This window comes from Nylanderia fulva, unplaced genomic scaffold, assembly GCF_048542155.1.
Source record: "Nylanderia fulva isolate GAGA-0341 unplaced genomic scaffold, ASM4854215v1 Scaffold25, whole genome shotgun sequence".
NCBI lineage: Eukaryota > Metazoa > Arthropoda > Insecta > Hymenoptera > Formicidae > Nylanderia > Nylanderia fulva.
Window position 1 is genome coordinate 778,974 of NW_028190314.1, and position 20,356 is coordinate 799,329.

Below are 20,356 nucleotides of genomic sequence, written 5' to 3' on the forward strand. Positions count from 1 at the left end.
GTATGGGCACAAATAAAAAAGTACGGGTCAAATATTTTTGGTGGTAAATTTGTACCCTATTTTTATTTACTATTTATTTATTATTTGTACCCTATTTTTATTTACTATTTATTTATTATTTGTACCCTATTTTTATTTGCACCCTATGCTGTCACATGAATTTTGAATACTGTGGGATAAAAGATGTCGTGTCAATCGTCTCGATCGAAAATTCGTATACACGAGACTATCTAGAGAATTTGTGAATCATGGTTAACGTCGCTTAGATATAAATAATAAATATTCACTGCTCCGGATTATCGTGATTTATGATAAAGTGCGCATAAAACGAAATGGCATTATTCCGGGCATTGCCCGTCAGAATCGGGGCAACATCCAAGCTCGTCTCACGGAGTGTTCCAGCCGTGTTTTATCATGCGAATGTAAATATTAATTTACGTGCTTATCATCATTCCCGGTTTCCTAACCTCTCGTCTTTGCACACGTCGTTAAAATTTTCATTATTATTATGTCTGCATTGTAATTTTCTTTAATTCAGCGTTAAATTTACGATATAAATGTAATTTTAAATATGCGATCTCAACGATTTTATTTTCGTTTCGCATCAATAAGTATTGCAATTTTAATACTTCAAGATTGATTGAATTATTTAATAAATCGGCGTGGAATTTATGGGTATAAATATAGATCTTCTTTTTAAAGAATCTTGTTTACATGTAACGATTGTTGCGCATTTCGTGAGGAATGACTATCTTCTATTATTATATTCGGAATTGTTCTATAATAGTCAGCTGATTGTGTGGTGTAGTATGGTGTAATCTATTACTCATCATATATAGATCGATTTGCGTCACTTCACGTCACTTCGATATTTTTATTTATTTCGATCACCATTTAAATTACGCATCATAGTTGAGCAGATGTTAACAAAAGATTAGTACAATTGAATTAATATTTCAATTCACAAATATTTTAAGTATATAGTTTTATGTTAAAGACAATAAATTAATAAAAGAAATAAATCGAATAAAGTGTTATTTAATTACATTAAATGCTAATTATATATCATTGTTTTTGTGTCTCATGATGGTATATATTGTTATTTATATATCATTATTTTTCCGAAATGACAGATAAATATTCTGATTTTATGACATGATAGGTACTAGATCATTATGAAAATCCAAGAAATGTCGGTTCACTGGACAAGAATGATACACAAGTTGGGACAGGTCTTGTGGGAGCTCCTGCTTGTGGTGATGTGATGAAACTTCAGATCAAAGTTGACGATGATGGCAAGATAATCGATGCCAAATTCAAGACTTTTGGTTGTGGCTCCGCCATTGCTTCAAGTTCTCTTGCGACAGAATGGGTTAAAGGAAAGACGGTGAGATTTTTACATAATTCATAATTATCACAATACAGTGCTTAAGAGAAAGAGACCTATAGTCATTCTTTCGTTATTATTTATTTTTACTGAAAGAATATATGTATATGCTCTACATACAAAAATCTTGTAAAATCTTTGTTGTGTATAAACTTTGTATTTCAACTTTGTTTCTTAGGTGGATGAGGCGTTGGCATTGAAAAATACTGACATTGCTAAAGAGCTTTGCCTTCCTCCTGTCAAGCTACACTGTTCGAGTAAGTACATGCTCACATTTCTATCTAGAATTTTATTAGATTAAATTTTAGTGTATAAATAATAAAGTATTTTCAGAATTAATAAGAAAATATATATTTTTAGAAGATTAATAATAGAAGTTAGCCAACAAAAGTTGAATATACATCAAGTTTTCATAATTACAATTTTAATGGTATTTTTTCTTACAAATTATAGTGCTTGCCGAGGACGCAATTAAGGCTGCTTTGTCAGATTATCGTATCAAACAACAGTCAAAGAAGAAAGATTAGAATGGGGTCACCAACAACGCAAGTTAAAATTGATTATGTAATAGTACGCGATAGTAATAAAAATATAGATATAATTTACTTTTCTCTTCTCGCAGATATTTAAGATTATCGTGCTATTATAATCATATTTAGATAGAACTAAGGAAATAACATTCCTTAGACTTATCTTTTTAAAAATGTTTATACTAATGGGATAAAAATTGTACCTGTACTCTATACTATTTTATGATAGATGAAATAAATTTATTTAATTAAATTTTGAAGCGGAAAATGCACATTCTATCATCTCTTATAATACACTACGATTAAAATTAATTACTCATCTGTGAAATATATATTGACTTCATCATTTATTATATATCAGAGCAGATTAGAAAACGATGATTATTACGTCACACAGTGTGACTGACGCGATAAATAGCGGTGTGATCGATGTTGTTATCAATGAAAAAGCCACGGGGGCCATGTGCGACGACCTAAAACTAAATGACTCGTAAAACGCACTTTGTGACGCGCGCGTGTTTTCCATCTGCGGCTGCTTTTATCTGTTGCTTTGCAATTGCCTCTTAGTTCCATGAAATGTCCCCGACTATGCTTTTGCGTTCTACGAGATATTTATTTTTTGCTTTAAAATTATCGATATATGTATCTTTATTTTTATCTCGTTTCATAAATTTCAAGCCGAATTTTCGTTTTAAACGCATTATTTAGAGCTGAACATAATATTTCTTGACAAAAAACATCGAAACATTCTATATTTTTGACATCACGAACGATCACAAAGTGTATCTAAAAATATATTTAGCGTCCTACTATTCTTTATCATCTCTTACTTTTTTTGTAAAAAAACATCCTCTCTCTTTCTCAGTTGAAAGAAAAATATACATATAATATTTATCACATTTTCAATGTATTTTTGCTAATTAAATTTCTAAAAATTTAAAGAACGAAATCTAGAAAAATTAATTGATGATGTATGATATAATATATGTATAATCGATTTGCTTAATTTATTTTATATATCGTTTTTTTTTATGAAAATATCTTGGGTTTTTTTCTATATGTTTCAAAGAAACTGGAATAGTAATCAGACTTTACGCGGAAAATGTATTTTCCTTTTTCGAATAGTTTACATACTTTGTATGAATTAAGCGAGGTGGATTATCTGTAACAAATTATTGCAAAAACCTGGTGAATATAAAAAAAAGCATCGAGAAATTCGAATTTCCGCGACGTTATGTTATTGCCTTTTCAATCTAATCGCGAATAATTTACTTAATGATTCCTTAAGGTGATACAACCGCGAATTGTTGATTTTGCAATAGATAATCCGTTTCGATAACGGTCCTCTCTCGGCGCAGAAAAACGTAGCATTTATTGCAATATTTCTAAGAACAACGCAATTAATGAGCATTACAAGAATGTTTCGTTGTAAATAAAGAGCGCTTGCTCTTTAACGAGGAATGCCACGGACGATATCTCGGTTAATTAATTCCGGCTCATATTTCTTCGTCTCTTGTTCAGTCAGCTCTAGTCACAATATACAGGGTGTTTCAAAATAATCATATTTTTGTATTAGAAATATTATATGTCAGAATAAGAAGAATAATGACAATAACGAGATCCTTTTCGATATCGAAAAGCGGCAAAAATTTAACTTGATTTCTTTCTGAACATTGAAAAATTTTGACAAATTTATTTTTAAGTATATATAAAAAGAAAAAGATAGATATAATTTATATTATATGTGTATAATAAATTACAGTATTATTTTTCTTATTTTTTTTAATTCAGATTTTTTTTATTTTAATAGTGCTTTTTTATATTTTTGAGCTTTTCATACTGAAATTTGTAAGCTATACTTAATATAAAACAAAAGTAAAACAAAATAAAAATATAACTAGAGATGAGTGCTATATGTTATATACTACATTATTTTTTTTCCATTTTTTATAATTATTCAAAAAAAATTTTGAAATATTTTTTATTATTATTCTTTCCATCTTTCCATTTAACTTGAATTAAAAAATACATATTATTGATGTGAGGACGCAAATGGATGACAGGACAATGATCACTGACTACGTTGTTTGTCATATATGTTCTTGTCACAACATCAATTGATGCTTAATGAGAATTAATTTATGGCCTGCGTGTTGTGTGTATTCTGATCTAGCGTTTCCATTCGGTTTATCAAAGGAAACGGTTAATTAATTAAGTCCTAATCATAGTCACAAGCTATTACTCTTTATTTTACTCGACACGTGTGATCTCAGCAAACATTATAGTACTATTCTTTTGTTTATCAGACTCGCGCTTATCGAAAGATTTTATGTTAGTGAGAGAGATACTTCGGTAAAAATTTATTCAAAAACTTTGCGTACGAGATATATAAAGTATAAAATATGTGCCAAATTTATTTTTAGATTTATTTTTTTTCAGATAAAAGTTGACATATATATATCGAATAATGATCAAATTAATTGATTCTTTTCTTAATCTTATATTGATCTTAATCTTTTTTTATATATGATTATGATTATATAAAATAATATGATTAACTACGATCACGTGCGTGCATGAGCATAATTACATAATATTGTTACACAATCAGCGTGAACTCATTTTCGATCATCGGTTATCTTTTTAATGACTTTATCAGTTTCCTAACATGCTATAACAATTACTGTTATATATATATATGTGTGTGTGTAGCATATTTTATTATATTTAATATCGGCATATATGATGTTTGATGCATTCGCAATCCTTTCTTTTCTTGGATAATTTTTAAGTATTTTTTAAATTAATAATTTATATAATTATAATTAAATTTTAATATTTAATTAAAAATTTGTTAGTCTCACTCTATTTAAAAAATTAACTAAACAATATTTTCTTATCCATTTATCCTTTCGTTTTGCTCAATCAATGTTTTAATCAATAAGTAACTTATCTCGATAAGTAAACTATTATTAGAAAAAAATTTATCTCTAAACATTTCTTATTTTATAAAACTATGATGTTAATCCATTAATAAATCATACAATCGACTCATCATAGTTTATGCAAAAAATTTGACATTCTACAAATTTTTACATATAAGGTACGAGTTCGAGTTATAGAATAAAATACATTTCTTGAATAAAGCAGGCGTATATAGATAAGTTGTCAAGTTTCTCGAAATCGACAGATAATAAACTTGATGACTATATCTATGATTACAGTATCGATGTTCCCAAATTATCTACTTTTATTTAAATTATTTTTTGTAAATGTACGCAAAATTAATATAATATATTATCGACTTACGCATCGTTCTATATAGATTACTCTTGCAATTCCATAAATGTAGTAAATGTGCGTATAGATTAACGCTCTTATCGCAAGCGTAAAGGACTTTTGACTTGTACGATACAATTTATCGCAAAGCTTTCAGGTGCTTAACAGTTTCATCAAACTCTTATCATAATATACAAATAGAAAAATAAACAAGAGCAACAAAAAAATTAAGTCGTACATTGCTCTCGTTATATTCCTATATCTTTTCAAAATAAAATAAAATAAAAAAATATTTTTCTCCAAATGTGCAAGTATAAATTTTGCATAATATAATAATATGCAGATTATGTCTCTAAATTTTTTTCAAACTTAAATTATCATAATTTTATATCCCATTGGAAACTACATATATAATGTGTTGCTTATTTAATCTAGCGATCCTGGTCGCGTTTTTCCGGATTCGTGGAATAGTACAGCATATGCGTTGTTCGTGATAAATCTGGACGCGATAAATATTATAAATTTAAGAATGGTCGGATGTGATGACGAATATATTACGACGAAATCCTACGCCTCTCTTGCGTGCCTTGTGCTTCTCTAAATTTTCCACTCCCCGATATCCGATCCATTCGCTCTCCATCCTCTTCTCTTTTCTCTCTCTTTCTTTCTTGTAGGCTTGGCAAGGTCGAGATACTTGGACCGGGAGAAACGAAGACGGAGACGAAATCGAATCCGATGATTCGGCACGCACGTTGTGCACGAAAATCAACGAGAAGTCTATAGTTTTTCCTTGGCATTCCTGGTTATCCATATCATTTGCGTCGCGCAAAATAAAAAGAGTACAGAAACGCAGGAAATACGCAAAATGATGAAAGAAAGCAAAATTTCTCGATTTTTTCGCTTTTATTTACGAGCTCTCTTTATAGAAGAATGAAACTTAAAGATTTGAATATTTTCAACACTCTCTTCATTTTCTTGTTTGGAAGCAAACAAAGAAGATCCTACGGAAATTTACCGTAGCCTATTTCTCTTATTTTTGCTTTATTTAGGACGGAGGGGTAAAACCTTCTTAGCAATGTGATGTAATGCATATTATACATATTGTGCGAGACTTATCAGTTTAGAATAATAATTATATCTCTCGAGTATGAGTATAGTATGTAGGACAATAGTAAATACGTGTGGAATCTTTTTTCATCGCTCAACAAAAAAATTATAAATAAAAATAATTTACGTTATAATTAAAATATTGTTTTTTATTAAAAAATTAGCAGCAACTTTATTTTTCTTTCTAATTATCATTTTTTAATATTTTGGAAAGTAAGACAATTTTATATTTCTCGAGAGAATAAATCTGATAAGTATCTAATTATCTGACAGTACTTTGTAGTTATGATGCAAATAATTGTTTCCTATTATATTTTCTCTCCTTATCCTTATTGTTGTTTTGTTCTTATTATTAGAGTCGTTCAAGAAAATTTATAAGGCATTAAAAATTTATTTTCAATTTCTATAATTTCATCTTTATTTTTCTTCACTTTCCTTGTTTCAAATCATATATACAAATTACATATTAATCCGTTATATCCGCAGTTAAAGAGCGATAAGAATATAGTGTAATTTCGTATAATTGCAATAAAATAACATAAAAGAAAATATATCCCCTATAATGTAATTACTGGTATATATAATTGCCAATTTTTTTTATATTTTCACCACGAAATCGTTCTACATTCAATTGCGTTTTTAAGAAAAATTATTATTTTTTTTATATCAAATATATCCTTTATCTGCTCTTATTCCTTCGAATATTAAACGAGGAAATTGTTATACGCAGTTCTACGTTAATATATCGAAGAAACACGGGGCTGCGTCCTTATTTTGGTCGCGGACGAGAGAACAAAAAAACGAGAAAGAGAGAGAAAGACAAACAAAGAAAAAAGAACCACCGATCGTGGACCACTGTGGCTATCGACTGTAACAATGGGAGTAGGGATGCGATAAAAGAAAAGGTACACCGAGACTTCCTCCACGGTGCGCGCGCGTCACGCGTATGAAGAAGCGGCCGCGCGAGCGAGAGGGATAAAGTATTGGCGCGCGCATGCGCGCTGAAGCGGGGCGTCGTGGAGGGGATAGAGGTCCGTGGCGCGTGGAAGAACGCTGGAGGGGAGGGAGGGAGGAAGGAGTGGGGGGACTCGACGCCCTCCTGGCCCGCGTCATGACACACAGCTGATCAGTCGGCTCGTGGCGCACGCAGACGCAGGGTCGCGAGCGCGTAGGTGACAGACGGCGGGTGTTTTATACGCGGGGGAAACGCGCGGAATGACGGCGGCATTGTGACGGCAAGCCGCGGGGTTCATGTACGCGCACCGGTGTTGCTACGCGTTCTCTATGCGTCTGGACGACGGCGAAGACGAGGTAGTCGGCAGCGAGCTTGGGTGGACGAGGCACCGTCATCGCGACGAGACGATCGTAATTCGGCAGCGAGGGCGGAAGAGGAAGAACGGAGGAGGTACGGTCGGGTCGATCGACGGGTCGACGGGGTCTATGACTGGAACGGCGGCGGATGATTGTGGTGGAAAAAGAGGAGGCCGGAGCAGGAAGCACGAGGACCGACGAGGAAGCTGGCCAGCTCATCGGGTTCATGACACAGGCTCACGAGCAGCAGCCTCGTCGTCGCTTGCTCGTGAGAACGCGGAGCATTGACGCGCGTCTTTCCCCGTAATCGCGGTATCTACGTATCTATATTCTATCTACTTATCTATACCATCGTGAATATTCATCCGGAGCACGCGCGCAACGAGTGATAAAGAGCAGAGAAAGGGCAAACGCGGAGAGAGAATTAATATAGAAATAGGAAGGAAGGAAACGCGACGGCTGTTGCCCTCTCTTATTTCTTTCTCTCTCTCTCTCTTTGTCTTTCTTCATCTCTAATTTTATTCCCACTCTTTTTCCCGTTCTCGTTATCTTTTCGCGTTTTGCATTTAAAACTGTCACGCTATACTATATATAATTCAACACATACGTGCATTATACATTTATATATATATCGTCCGGTAGTGGTGTGATCGGCCCCCACGTTTTTTATCTCTCCCAGCTGTGTGTATGGACGGCCGCGTGTGTCGTTTTTCGTGTGTATGGTACACGCGCGTGCGAGGCGCGGATAAAGGTCGATGACGATGCAACGGGTTCAAGATCAGGACAATGGGATCAACATCAAATTCGGCCCGGGTAAATCCCGGAAGGGCGACTACAGGCTGGTGTCTCAGGACTCCGACAACAACAAGGAACATCTTAATGGGACCAATAAACCAGGTGAGCAAAATGCCGCGAGTCATTCAATATACAGGGTGTATCTAAATAAATGTCAAAAGATTTTAGATGATTCTTTGTCGAAAATTAAGGGAGATTTCTTATATAAACATATACTTTTGTGTCCCTCCCTGAGGAATTACACGACTTTTCTAAAGAGGAAGATAAAAATTAACTTTATTTTTTGTAAATATATATTCTTTTTATTAGTGGAAAGTATCCATCAAGTTTTATTTTTTTTTATTTGTCTGAAATTTGAACAAAAAATATAATTCCTCCAGGAGAGAGATAAAAGTATATGTTTATATAAAAAATAAGAGCGACAAAATTTTAGACGATTCTTTGTCGAAAATTAAGGGAGGTTCTTACATAAACATATACTCTTATGTCCTTCTCTGAGAAGTTATACGATTTTTCTAAAGAGGAAGGTAAAAATGAATTTTTTATTTTTTGTAAATATTCATAAATATCCTTTTTATCAGTGGAAAATATCCACCAAGTTTTATTTTTTTAATTTGAGAAAAAAGTATAACTTCTCAGGGAGAGATAAGAGATAAGCATATACGTTTATATAAAAAAAAACCCTCTTAATTTTCGACAAATCTCATCTAAATTTTTTCATACTTATTTAGAAACACGTTGTATACATACATACCTTCGGGAAGAAAAAAAGGAAATCCCGTTGTCTGCCTTCGTGCGATACAGGTCTTCTTTTCCCTAAAAAATCAGAAATTTTAGAATTTCCAATATTTATGTATAAAGCTTTGTGAATTCGATACCGAATCTTTGAAAGTCAATTTCTTTTGTTTACAATTTTTCACGTATAAATACGAAGGAAATTGTTAAATACACAAAAATTATATATACGAGTCTGTTATTTATGTCAAATAGAAATTTCTTTTTGTAAGAGAAAAAACTTAATATATGCTAACATGCTAGTGTGTTATTGCAAGTGATGTCACTGATACATACAATTATTAATGACGGAGACATTTGCTCTCTCGCTCTCGCTATGCGTTGTTTCGAGAACCTTTCTTATCCTCTTTTATCTTCAGAATGTGTAACAATTTTTATTAAACCCAGCTGGAATTACTATGATAACCCCAGTATGGTTTGCAAAACATATTGTTCTTCCGCTTATGATTTGTATGTTTTGTCTTCCAATTTTCCTAGATAAAATATACACAATAAAATGATAAATTAATGATAGGTATTATATTTTCTCTTGCTTTTCTGTATGTATTTAACAGGAAATATCTCTCACGGTTGACGATAAAAAATATGATACAGAAAAAAATTGAAGGTCGCAAAACCAAAGTCCAACTTTTTATGATGCTAATTTTTCCGCAACAATGCATCTGCGAAATACAATTACATTTTTAAATGTAAGACTGGAATTTTATATAAAATAATTTTTTATTCGTATAAAGTATCAAAGTATAAGTGAATACTTCATATACTTTATATTCCTTAATAATTTTTAATAAAAATGTAAAACTTTTTCATTTTTTGCTGGAAAATGATGAAAAGAATCTGTCGAGAGAGATATTCTTTATTAAAACTGTTAGACAAAAATCTACTTCTATAAATACAAATATAAAAATAGTATAGGAGTGGAGAATGCACTTATATAATATTATACATATACATATATGTACAATATAGAATAGAAATATATTTGTAAAAATTGAATTTCAAATATTTTCAATTTTCAAGAAAATATATACAATATTCGAAAATTTTAATCCGACAATAATAGCAAGAGTTTCTATTTTAAGAGTCGTACTTATTAAAATTTTCCTATCTTTGAGAAAGAATAATTAATGAGTTAAAACTGATTAAAAATAAAAAGCATTTTTGAAATCAGCGAAAGAAAAATAGGGGAAATATACTCATTACATTTAAAATATCAAAAATGTTGGTAAACGATACATAATGCTCGACATGCGGTTCATATATCTTTATTATTCCATTTCTTATCACAACACGACTGTATGATCAACATTATCTTCTCTCACATCGTTTCGTATATTGTCATTATTTCTTATTCCCTTGCTTTTGTAATTTACACTATATTTATTTATACATTTTTTTCCCATCAATGTTTCCATTCTTTTTTATCGTTTTCTACGTCCCATCTTTTATTCGGTATCGTAGGCAATTATTATAGATGGAATTTTTATAAATAGAAAGGTTAAATAAAAAATTGGCTTATGAGCCAAGAAGCAAAGTGAGTAAATGTAAAACTGACACATAAACGATTAAAACGTGTTACGCTTGCCAACATTTGATATCCGGTTGCAAAATTGTTCAGCCTCGTTAATTTAGTTACAATATTCATTCATAAGTCAGTATATTAGAAACGCACGATTTATTATTTGGAACAATTTTTTTAGATAGAGAAATAAATGAAAGCATTAAAAAAGTATAAAAGAAAGTACAAATTTGCAACAATATTAAATTGCTTTATAAAAATTTGGAATTTTTCTCTTTTTTTATCTGTATGTATTTTCTTCTATTTTTTCTCAACATATTTAGCATTTTACATTTTTGATAAATAATAGAAGAAATAGTTTTAAAAAATTTTATAATAAATTAGGTACGGAGAACATTGTTTTTTTGTTTTGAACATTATTATGCTAATATTTTACCAGAAAAAAATTTATATTAACATAACAAATGTTTATTTTCGCTACAAAACAACATACCTATTTGTAAAATAAAAATTTTTTAGTATACTTTAATACAGAATCAAGGCAATTTTTTTTATAGAAAAGAAAAAAAGATTATGTCAAAAGATAAAAAATATTTGTTTGATAAAAATTCGATTATATCAATCGGATTCCTGTCGATCTCTTAATTTACATTCATTGTTCGAATGTCTACATAAAAGCAAATTAGAATGCATATCACAACGGAAACGACTTCCGCATGAGATGGCCAATATTGGGATTACAATTGCATACTGATGAATGTCGTTTTCTTTGTCGGTGACGGGAGAAATTGAAACTTTTTCCTTTGCTCAACACATACAAGAGAGATATCTACTTTGTCCTTCCTTCCCCTAATATGTACGTGAACCAGCGACTTTTATATTCATTATACGATTCTATTATTTGCACGATATGTTATAATTATTTCATGAAATTATTTAAATAAAATTTCATTTAATGAACACTTGGGATGTGCTAATCATTTTTTTTAAATAGTCAAAATTTTTAAATTTTTTTATCACTCTGTATATAAGTAGAATAATTATCCGCTCCGTGCAGTCGTTTAATTTTTAACAAAACAAAATTGTTATATCTTCTCTGTAAACATGTTTTGCGCACACATAATTTTTTAGGAAATCTTTAAAAAAATAAAATACATTGCGAAACAGTTTGTGTACCTAATATTTTCACTATTATTTGGTACATTTATAAAATTATATATAAAATTAAATAAAATATTATTTATAAAAAATTATGTTTTCTAAATCTGTTTACTTGAATATCCTTTTTTACGTTTTGAGCAAATTAATTTTATCTAAAGACATGTATCTGAAGACACTTCAAGCATCGAAAATAATATATTATTATTGTCTCTAGATCCAAAGTCTCCCCTATCGCGTTTATGATTCATTAGCATACCAATTTCCATCTGATTATCATTATGATTAATCTATCTAATTATCAGTAATGAAGAAAATAAAAGGAACACGTTTCTCTTGTAAAGTATACATTGAAAGAATTATTTACTGTTTGCCTAATTATTGTTGACTCAGGCTTTTCGCGAATTGATTACACAAGATTAAAAAAACCACATTGTTTAAACCACACTGTCTTTCCTGTATTTCGTTTGTCAAATTATATGTAATTTTGCTGCATAATGAAATACCAGGAACAGAAAGAAATTGAGAACTTTTGTTCTTCTTTTCCATCTCATTCTGCTTTATCTGTTTAAAATAAATTCATAAAAATCGATTTTTTCTAAATCAGAGTTTTTAAATAAAAAAATAATGATAGCATGACAGGCACTTTTCGTCGAGTAATTTAAATGCTCCCAAGAAAGATTAGACGTTCTTTTCCAATATAATAATACTAAAAAATATATTACAGTGTCTATACATATTGATTATAGCAAGTGAGAGGATCAGCTATTTAGTTTTTTTAATAAAAAATAAATCTAACATCAAATTTAAAGAAATATATAATGAGAAGAACGATGTTATTCTGTATATATAATTATATATACAGAGTGTCCCAGATTTACCGTATCACACGTTAATGGGAGATTCCTGAGGCAATTTGGAGACGATTTTTCCTCAGCGAAAATGTTCAGGCACCAATAATTTTCGAGTTATAAACTATTGAAAATAAAAGCTTTTTTGTAAAAATTTTTTTGGTTAATTTCAGTTAAAGTTTACTTTAATAGAATTTTAATTTAAGGCTTAGTTACAAAGATACACGATTTCAAAAATTGGGAATATTAAAAAAATGATTATCTTTCTCGACATTTTTGCTGAGGAAAAATCGTCTCCAAATCGCCTCAGGAATCTCATTAACGTATGATACGGTAATTTTGGAACACCCTGTATAAGTGACATAAGAAATTCTCGAAAAGAATTAATAAAAAAATTTTAAAACATACATATCTTTATTCTTCTTGTAGAGAAACATGTAAAGGTAGTGGAAGAATTGATTCCACCAGACGGAGGCTGGGGATGGCTGGTACTTCTGGCCTCTGTCATGGTTAATCTTCTCATCCCTGGCACTATCAAGTCCTTCGGAGTATTGTTCGTCGAATTCCTGGATGTATTTGACGCCTCACCAGCAGCAGCTGCATGGATACCATCGCTCTGTTATTTTCTATATAGTTCACTAGGTAAGAACCGGGTCGTTATCTACATATATTGTATATTACATCGATACAATTTTTGGGAACGTGCCCGTGTAGGCTTTTAGACGTCTTTTCTAAATGTCGGATTCTCTGCAGAGAATTTTTTTTTCACTTTTACTATATTTTTTTCGTTTACATAATTCATGGTTAAATATTTAGATATAGTCTCCTACGATTTACTGTTAGTCGTTTGGCTTTTAAAATTTTTAAACTCCATATCGTGTATTCTTCCATTAATTCGAGATATTATAATTAAATGATACCTAATTATATAAAAGAAACTAAGGCCATCGAGAAAATATATCATACTAATTCATACATTACGTCATAATGCAAATATACGGATTTTATATTGACATTTCGATAAAGATAGTTGGAAGTTCACGATAGTATGGAGACTTCGAAATGGAAAGATTTGCTTGCGTTTATTGTTTACATGCAGTTTTTCTTCGTATATTATGAATCATGTCAATGTATTCTAGCAAACAAATTAAGAATCACGAGATACGAATAAACAGATTGTTTAGGCGTATTACGTTTGACATGTGAATCTGAATCATCGATTTATGTATTTTTCAAGAATGAGAAACCGCTAAAATCATGATAAAATTCAGTCAAAATTCAGAGAATTGGAAATATTTGCACGAATAAAAATTCTAATCTATAAGCGAACATGGTTTTTTAATTCGACGTTATTTTATCTTTCCAGGCCCACTCTCTAGTGTACTTTCGGTTAAGTATTCCTATCGTACGGTAACTCTAATAGGCGGGACATTCGCCGCGGTGGGGATGATGGTGAGCTATTTCGCGAACTCTGTGGCCTTTCTATGCGTAAGGTAATTTTTTTCTTCTTTTTAAAGTAGAATCATACTAAAGATCATTATATCTTGCGTAACAAATTCCAAGAAGCAATCAGTATGACATTTTATTAAAAAAAAAAAATAAAAAGAAATAAAAAAATAAAGAAATACAGAATTTTCTTACAGTTATACATGAAAGAAAAATTTACAAAATATAATTAAATATTTCAAGTGAATATTCAAGTAAATTATTATTACGCTTTTGATATTTCATATATATATATAAATATATATATATATATATATATATATATATATATATATATATATGTGAAATATTTGAATATATAAGAAAAACCAAAATTAATTTTTATATCATAATTAAATTAATTATTGTCGCTAAAGCTTTTTCATAAGAATTACATATGAAAACTTTTTAAAATTAACTGCAGAAAAAAATGACAAAGATAAAATGCAAGTTCTATTAAGAGTGAATCTATTAATAAAGATGTGCGACGACATAAAAGAATTGTTTAAATTTATTAAATATGCAAAAAAGAGAGTTTGTAAAACTCAATATATATTTTTTTCAATTTTTTAGTTTAATTCATAAAATGTGTAGATATATTTTATATATCGTTATATATTTTCTCTCGAATATATCCCGAATATATTTATTGCGTAGCCATATACTATATTATGTAATGGTTGAATCTTTCTTATATAATTCTCTGTTTTTTTAGTTATGGTGTACTGGTAGGTACGGGAGCAGGATTAGCGTTTCCTCCGACTGTATATATCGTGACGTCGTATTTTGTACGGCTACGAGGACTTGCCAACGGACTTTGCATATCCGGCAGTGCGTTGGGCTCAATATTTCTTCCGCCCGTTTTGGGTTTTCTTCTACGAGAGTATGGTTATAGGTGAGCTTCTTCATTCATCATTATTTACTTGATCCATTCATATAAAATATATGTAAGATAAATGTTACGGAAATAAAATTGTAAGTGTAACATCATGTGCTCACAATTTTTATATAATAATTGTTATATCGTTGATATTTTGACGAAGATAAAACCAAATTGTCATTATCTGTGAAAATATTATCGGATTATAGATAATACAATTGATGATACATTTCCCTTGATTTAATCTTCGCAGAGGTGCAGTATTAATAATGGGTGCCGTCACGTTAAATGTCTGGGCGAGCGCGCTTCTGTATCATCCGGTGGAATGGCATCTGATACCAGCTCGGCCTCTAGATGACAATGATGAGTGCGATAATAAAGAAATCGTTACCAGTAACAGTCCGGAACAAACGACCGAGAAGAACAATAGTCAACTGGTATCGTCGAACAATTCTACCAGCGAGAAGGCCGCGCCGATCGTACCGAAGAGCGCGTCAAGCGTTGCCCTAGAATATTACAAGAATACACCGGTGCAGAGCCGCACGCGAAAGATCAGCATGCCTACCGGACGCGAGATCAGCGGTCAAATGCACAGCACGCCGACATTGCACGCCGTACCGGAACGCGGCGGTGCCGTGATGGACTCTGGAAAGTACTCCAGGACATCCGCGAGGTCACCGTTGAATTCGCCCAGCGCGTCGTCCTTCAATTACGTCAGCACACCGTACCACGGTAGCACTTTATCGGTCCTGCATCCGGAACGCGCGTCTACGTTGACGCTGAACGCCATTTCCAGCACATTCGCTAGGAAATCGATGACAACCAGCGGGGAGCAGAAGGGCGAGAAAGATGAAAAAAGCCAGCAGAACAAGTTCTTCGATGTCAGCCTGCTCAAGGATCCCATCTATCTCGTCATTCTCATTTCCAACTCCACCAATGCCATCAGCTATACCAATTTCGTTATTCTGCTGCCGGCTTACGCCATTTCCCTGGGTTTCGACAACTGGGACGCGTCGTTGCTACTGTCGATCGTTTCTATGCTCGACCTGGTGGGCCGTATCGGCGGTTCTGCCCTTTCCGACATCCAGATCATGCCTAAGCATTGGTACTTTGTTGGCGGTCTGCTCGCTTCTGGAATTTCCTTGGCCATTCTACCCACCGCTAACATGTACGTCATGCTGTCCGTTTACTGCGCCTTCTTCGGTCTCGCGTCCGGCATCTACGTCGGCATCACCGCCGTTATCATGGCCGACATGCTGGGCACGGAGAAGCTCACCTCGTCTTATGGTATCTCGTTGTTCGTCAACGGTGTCATTCAGTTGGTAGGGCCACCCATTTGCGGCATAGTATACGAGCAGATCGGCAGCTACGGACCGATCTTCAGTATACTTGGCATTATTCTGGTGTTCGGCGCGTCTCTTTGGGGCTTTGTGCCATTCATCCGGCGGAGACAGGCAGCGTTGGAGAAATCCGCCAAAATAGATAAAGTATAGTAGACCAAATAAACAAAGTAAAAGTATGAGTTTGTCCATAATTAGTATTGGACAACAATTTTCATGGTTTTACGTTTTGAAATGCGAATTTTAGGATAGTATATTATATATGTAAGAAACTAGTTTCATTTTCAAGTTTCAAAATGTAAAATTATGAAAAAGCAATTATAAATAAATGAGTCGCGAGATATGACTCGGTACTTCGTAAAGGCACACATGAGCTTAATTGCGCGAGGTAATTGCTTAAAAGTGGCCACGTATGCACGTATGTATGTATGTAAGAAAAAGAGAGATAGAAAGAAAAAAGTGAAAACGTGGCCGAATATTAAACTGTGATGTTAGCGTGAATGTCATGTATCGAAACTACACCGGCGAAGTTTTCGGACCGAGCAAAGCTATGAAATTTGAGCGGTTCGCTTAGTACGATAATTTTTCGCACAAATTGTCTACGATGATGATTGTATGACTGTCGAATAATTATTAACTATAATTAGTAATTACAATTGATCGCCAAATAGAACGGTAAATGTGGGAAAATCTTATCGTGTACTAAACATAAGAAACAAAATCTAAGTTATCATCATAATATCAAAACACGGAACAATCGTATGAAAATATAATAAAATACATTTATATTTATACTTACAATAAAATGTACTTATAAAATATTAAGTACTTAAAAATACTGAGAAGTATTTAAAATGATAAAATTGTAAGAAATTCAAAATAATTTCTTTATATTTTGAATAAAATTAATATCTTTAGAATATTAATATCTTTAGAAATCTTTAGATTTGTGTGAGAAATATACACACATGCAATGCTCCGTTTTAAATTTCAGAACTTAAGAACCCGAAAAGTTTCAATTAGCAAATTATAAATTTTACTCTGTGGCAGCGATATTAGATTTCCGATTTGATCACATTTACCGTCAAGTATACGCTTTTGTATTCGGTGATGAGGTGACAATGCAGCCTCATGCATCGTGTAGTCCATTTTTGACTATAAAGCGTATTATTTAGGAAAACAATTTTCGAGAAAAAAACTTTTCAGAAACGCTTCCTTTCTCAGAAGCAGAAATAAAGAATATATCTCTTGCCTTATAATCGAAGAAAGGAAAATATCCACTCTCTGAAAGTAAAAATTTTGTATCAGCACGAAAAATATAATAATTTAATTTTACTTGAATATTTAGAGAAAAAAGCAGCGATCACGTTATTGGTACTAGTATCTATCGCTGGAATAAAAATACGATGACACACATAATGTAGCATGTACCAATTTCGTTTCTCTAAACAGATCTAGTAGTAAAGTAAATTGGCACACAATTGTAGATATAATGTCCATTTCTAAAGATTTGATCGCATATGTAATGCGATCTTATTGCTAGAATGACTGGAAGTGGATTCTATATATGAGAATTATTAATTAAATATTCTGATATAGGCTGCCATTCTGTTTCTAAATTGAGAATGAATTAATGAAAAGGATCCATAACAAGTTATAAGACTTGTGGCCGTATAAGCAGAATATATCCGGCGAAACCGTATATCTTTATTCATTCTTATGATCAAATACCGTCTTGTGTCAAAAAAGTTTCGATCTTACGAGTTTTTTTAATTATTAAAAAAACCAATTCGATCGATGCACTTTTCAAATTTTTTCGAAATCCGCCGGAAATAATGCCTTACGAATAGGTCATAAGTAGTTTGTAAGTAATATATATATATATATATACGTATATATATACACACATATATTATGTTTATAACTATATACAAATACATAAAACAAAAACAAAAAATACTCTAAAATAATATATCAACAATTTTCCTATTTTAAGTCTTTATAAATTTAAAGCTAATTGTTTAAGCTTCTTTCTTTATTCATATTATAACTTATGCATATATTTTTTTGTTTACTTTATAAATAAAAGCATCATCTTTTAGAAATTAATTCAAATTAAAAAAATTAATTCAAATTATAATATAAGACATAGAGAAAATAAATGGCTCATTGAATGACAAATAATGGTAGAAGCATAGAATAACTAGCTTTGCAACCTAATATATGTTTTAAAATGTTTTAAAATAAGGAAATACAGGTATACATATTATGCTCTGTATTTCCACGACAAATCTCCGAATTAAACATTCAGAAATTATTAAGAGAACAGATATTAATGTAAATTACATTTTATCAATATACATACTTCATATATCTGCTTTCCCAGACTATAACTATGATCTAAGTGAAAACAGTTACTTTTCTTTTGAGATAGTTTGGGCAGTTGGCGGAGCTTCCCTGAATTTAGGGAACTGTTCCCACGGAGCAGCTAATTCGAATTTACGGAATTCTTGGGCCAATTCCAATGGCTCAATAACTACCCTTTTATGCTCGTCATCATAGCGAACCTAAAACAAATTATTTATATGTGTATATTAGAAAAAAATTATATATTAAAAAAAAATTAGAATACTGTAAAATTTAATATTTAATGTAACTTTAGTTAGATTATAAATAAGTCTAATTTTAATAGAATAGAAATTATTGCAAACAATTTTGTTGATAAATTTGTTTGATACTATATTAAAATTAGTTAGTATATTGATATTAATGGAATAATCACCTCAACATATCCACTGAGTGGAAAATCTTTTCTTAGTGGATGCCCTTCAAAGCCGTAGTCTGTAAGAATTCTGCGAAGATCCGGATGATTTGAGAAAAATACTCCAAACATATCCCATACTTCACGTTCGTACCAATCAGCAGCTTTAAACACACTAAAGATGGAGTCAACAGGTGTCAACTCGTCAGTATACGTTTTTATTCTAATACGCGAATTGTATCGCAACGATAACAGGTTGTAAACAAGCTGTAATAATAAATGGATGCAAAGTTCTGTTTTTATGTAAAGTTGCATGATACCAATTTACATCACATTTTTATATTATATGTTTATATATTTTGTAAAGTATATAACTCACCTCAAATCTGTACTGCCTACTAGGTACATCCAGAGCAGTGATATCTGACAGATTAACAAACTGTGTATTATGATGATCTTTCAAAAATGTACATACAGGAATAATGCCTTCAGGAGCAATGAGTAACTCTAGTTCATCACCAGCAGTTAACTGTACTTGTTGTACATACTTTGGCAAGCAGTCAGAGATATAGCGACCAAAGTTTATCAAACGAGTGACATCGACATGACTGGGTTTACGTACCGTGGCTATAAAAAAAGAAATATAAGATCAGACAATGTGCTGTACATTGAGTACTTACATTAAGCATATGTAGAATATTTCAAAATTATTTCTTCCACTGATAGAAATTGGAGCAGATACTGATAACAATTTCAGACATCTTAAATAAATTATAATATAATGTTTTCTCAAGATTTACTTAAGGATAATCAAATGACATATTGAATATAAAATTATACATACGACGAGTCTCGATTTTTTCAGTATTATCGCTGGCTGTCGTGGTGTTGCATCGTATCGATGATGGAAAAACGGGATAACCTATCGAACGAACGCACATATTATTACATAATTCGGTGAGAAATTTCAATCGTACGATATATTTTATTACATTTCGGTGTAGCAGCCGGCAAACTTCGCGACAGCTTCCAACAGTTCCTCAATATTGATGTCATCTTTTCACAAAATATTCAAAATATAACTTCAAGCAAAGTTAACAGCGAAACATCATAGTTCCAACATTTTATGACAGGGATACAAACTTTGGATCCGATAGT

General features: G+C 31.7%; 3 protein-coding genes and 1 long non-coding RNA gene across 5 annotated transcripts; 2 read left to right on the plus strand and 2 right to left on the minus strand.

Moving 5' to 3' along the window:
* The first annotated feature begins 228 nt into the window (after positions 1 to 228).
* Positions 229 to 2,170, plus strand: IscU (Iron-sulfur cluster assembly enzyme). The gene is made up of 4 exons (XM_085483451.1): positions 229 to 422; positions 1,163 to 1,387; positions 1,566 to 1,644; positions 1,841 to 2,170. Exons 1-4 carry the CDS (start codon positions 333 to 335, stop codon positions 1,912 to 1,914), a joined length of 468 nt encoding a protein of 155 aa, XP_085339577.1. The 5' UTR covers positions 229 to 332; the 3' UTR covers positions 1,915 to 2,170.
* A 5,247-nt stretch (positions 2,171 to 7,417) lies between these two features.
* On the plus strand, positions 7,418 to 19,506 carry hrm (solute carrier family 16 member hermes). The gene is made up of 5 exons (XM_029316035.2): positions 7,418 to 8,511; positions 13,162 to 13,374; positions 14,099 to 14,225; positions 14,933 to 15,112; positions 15,351 to 19,506. The coding sequence occupies exons 1-5, from the start codon at positions 8,370 to 8,372 to the stop codon at positions 16,588 to 16,590; spliced, it is 1,902 nt and encodes a 633-aa protein (XP_029171868.1). The 5' UTR covers positions 7,418 to 8,369; the 3' UTR covers positions 16,591 to 19,506.
* Positions 8,145 to 14,431, minus strand: LOC114941144 (uncharacterized). Of its 2 annotated transcripts, XR_003821588.2 has the most exons (4): positions 13,141 to 14,431; positions 9,481 to 9,677; positions 9,164 to 9,225; positions 8,145 to 8,552 (listed from the first exon to the last, which is right to left on the minus strand). It is a non-coding gene; the product is annotated as an uncharacterized LOC114941144 (long non-coding RNA). The 2 variants fall into 2 exon arrangements; XR_014924841.1 differs by having other exon boundaries at positions 8,145 to 9,225.
* ND-30 (NADH:ubiquinone oxidoreductase core subunit S3) lies at positions 18,698 to 20,345 on the minus strand. Its single transcript, XM_029316036.2, has 5 exons — positions 20,191 to 20,345; positions 20,043 to 20,120; positions 19,578 to 19,825; positions 19,220 to 19,465; positions 18,698 to 19,004 (listed from the first exon to the last, which is right to left on the minus strand). Exons 1-5 carry the CDS (start codon positions 20,252 to 20,254, stop codon positions 18,852 to 18,854), a joined length of 789 nt encoding a protein of 262 aa, XP_029171869.1. The 5' UTR covers positions 20,255 to 20,345; the 3' UTR covers positions 18,698 to 18,851.
* Between the last annotated feature and the right edge of the window lie 11 nt (positions 20,346 to 20,356).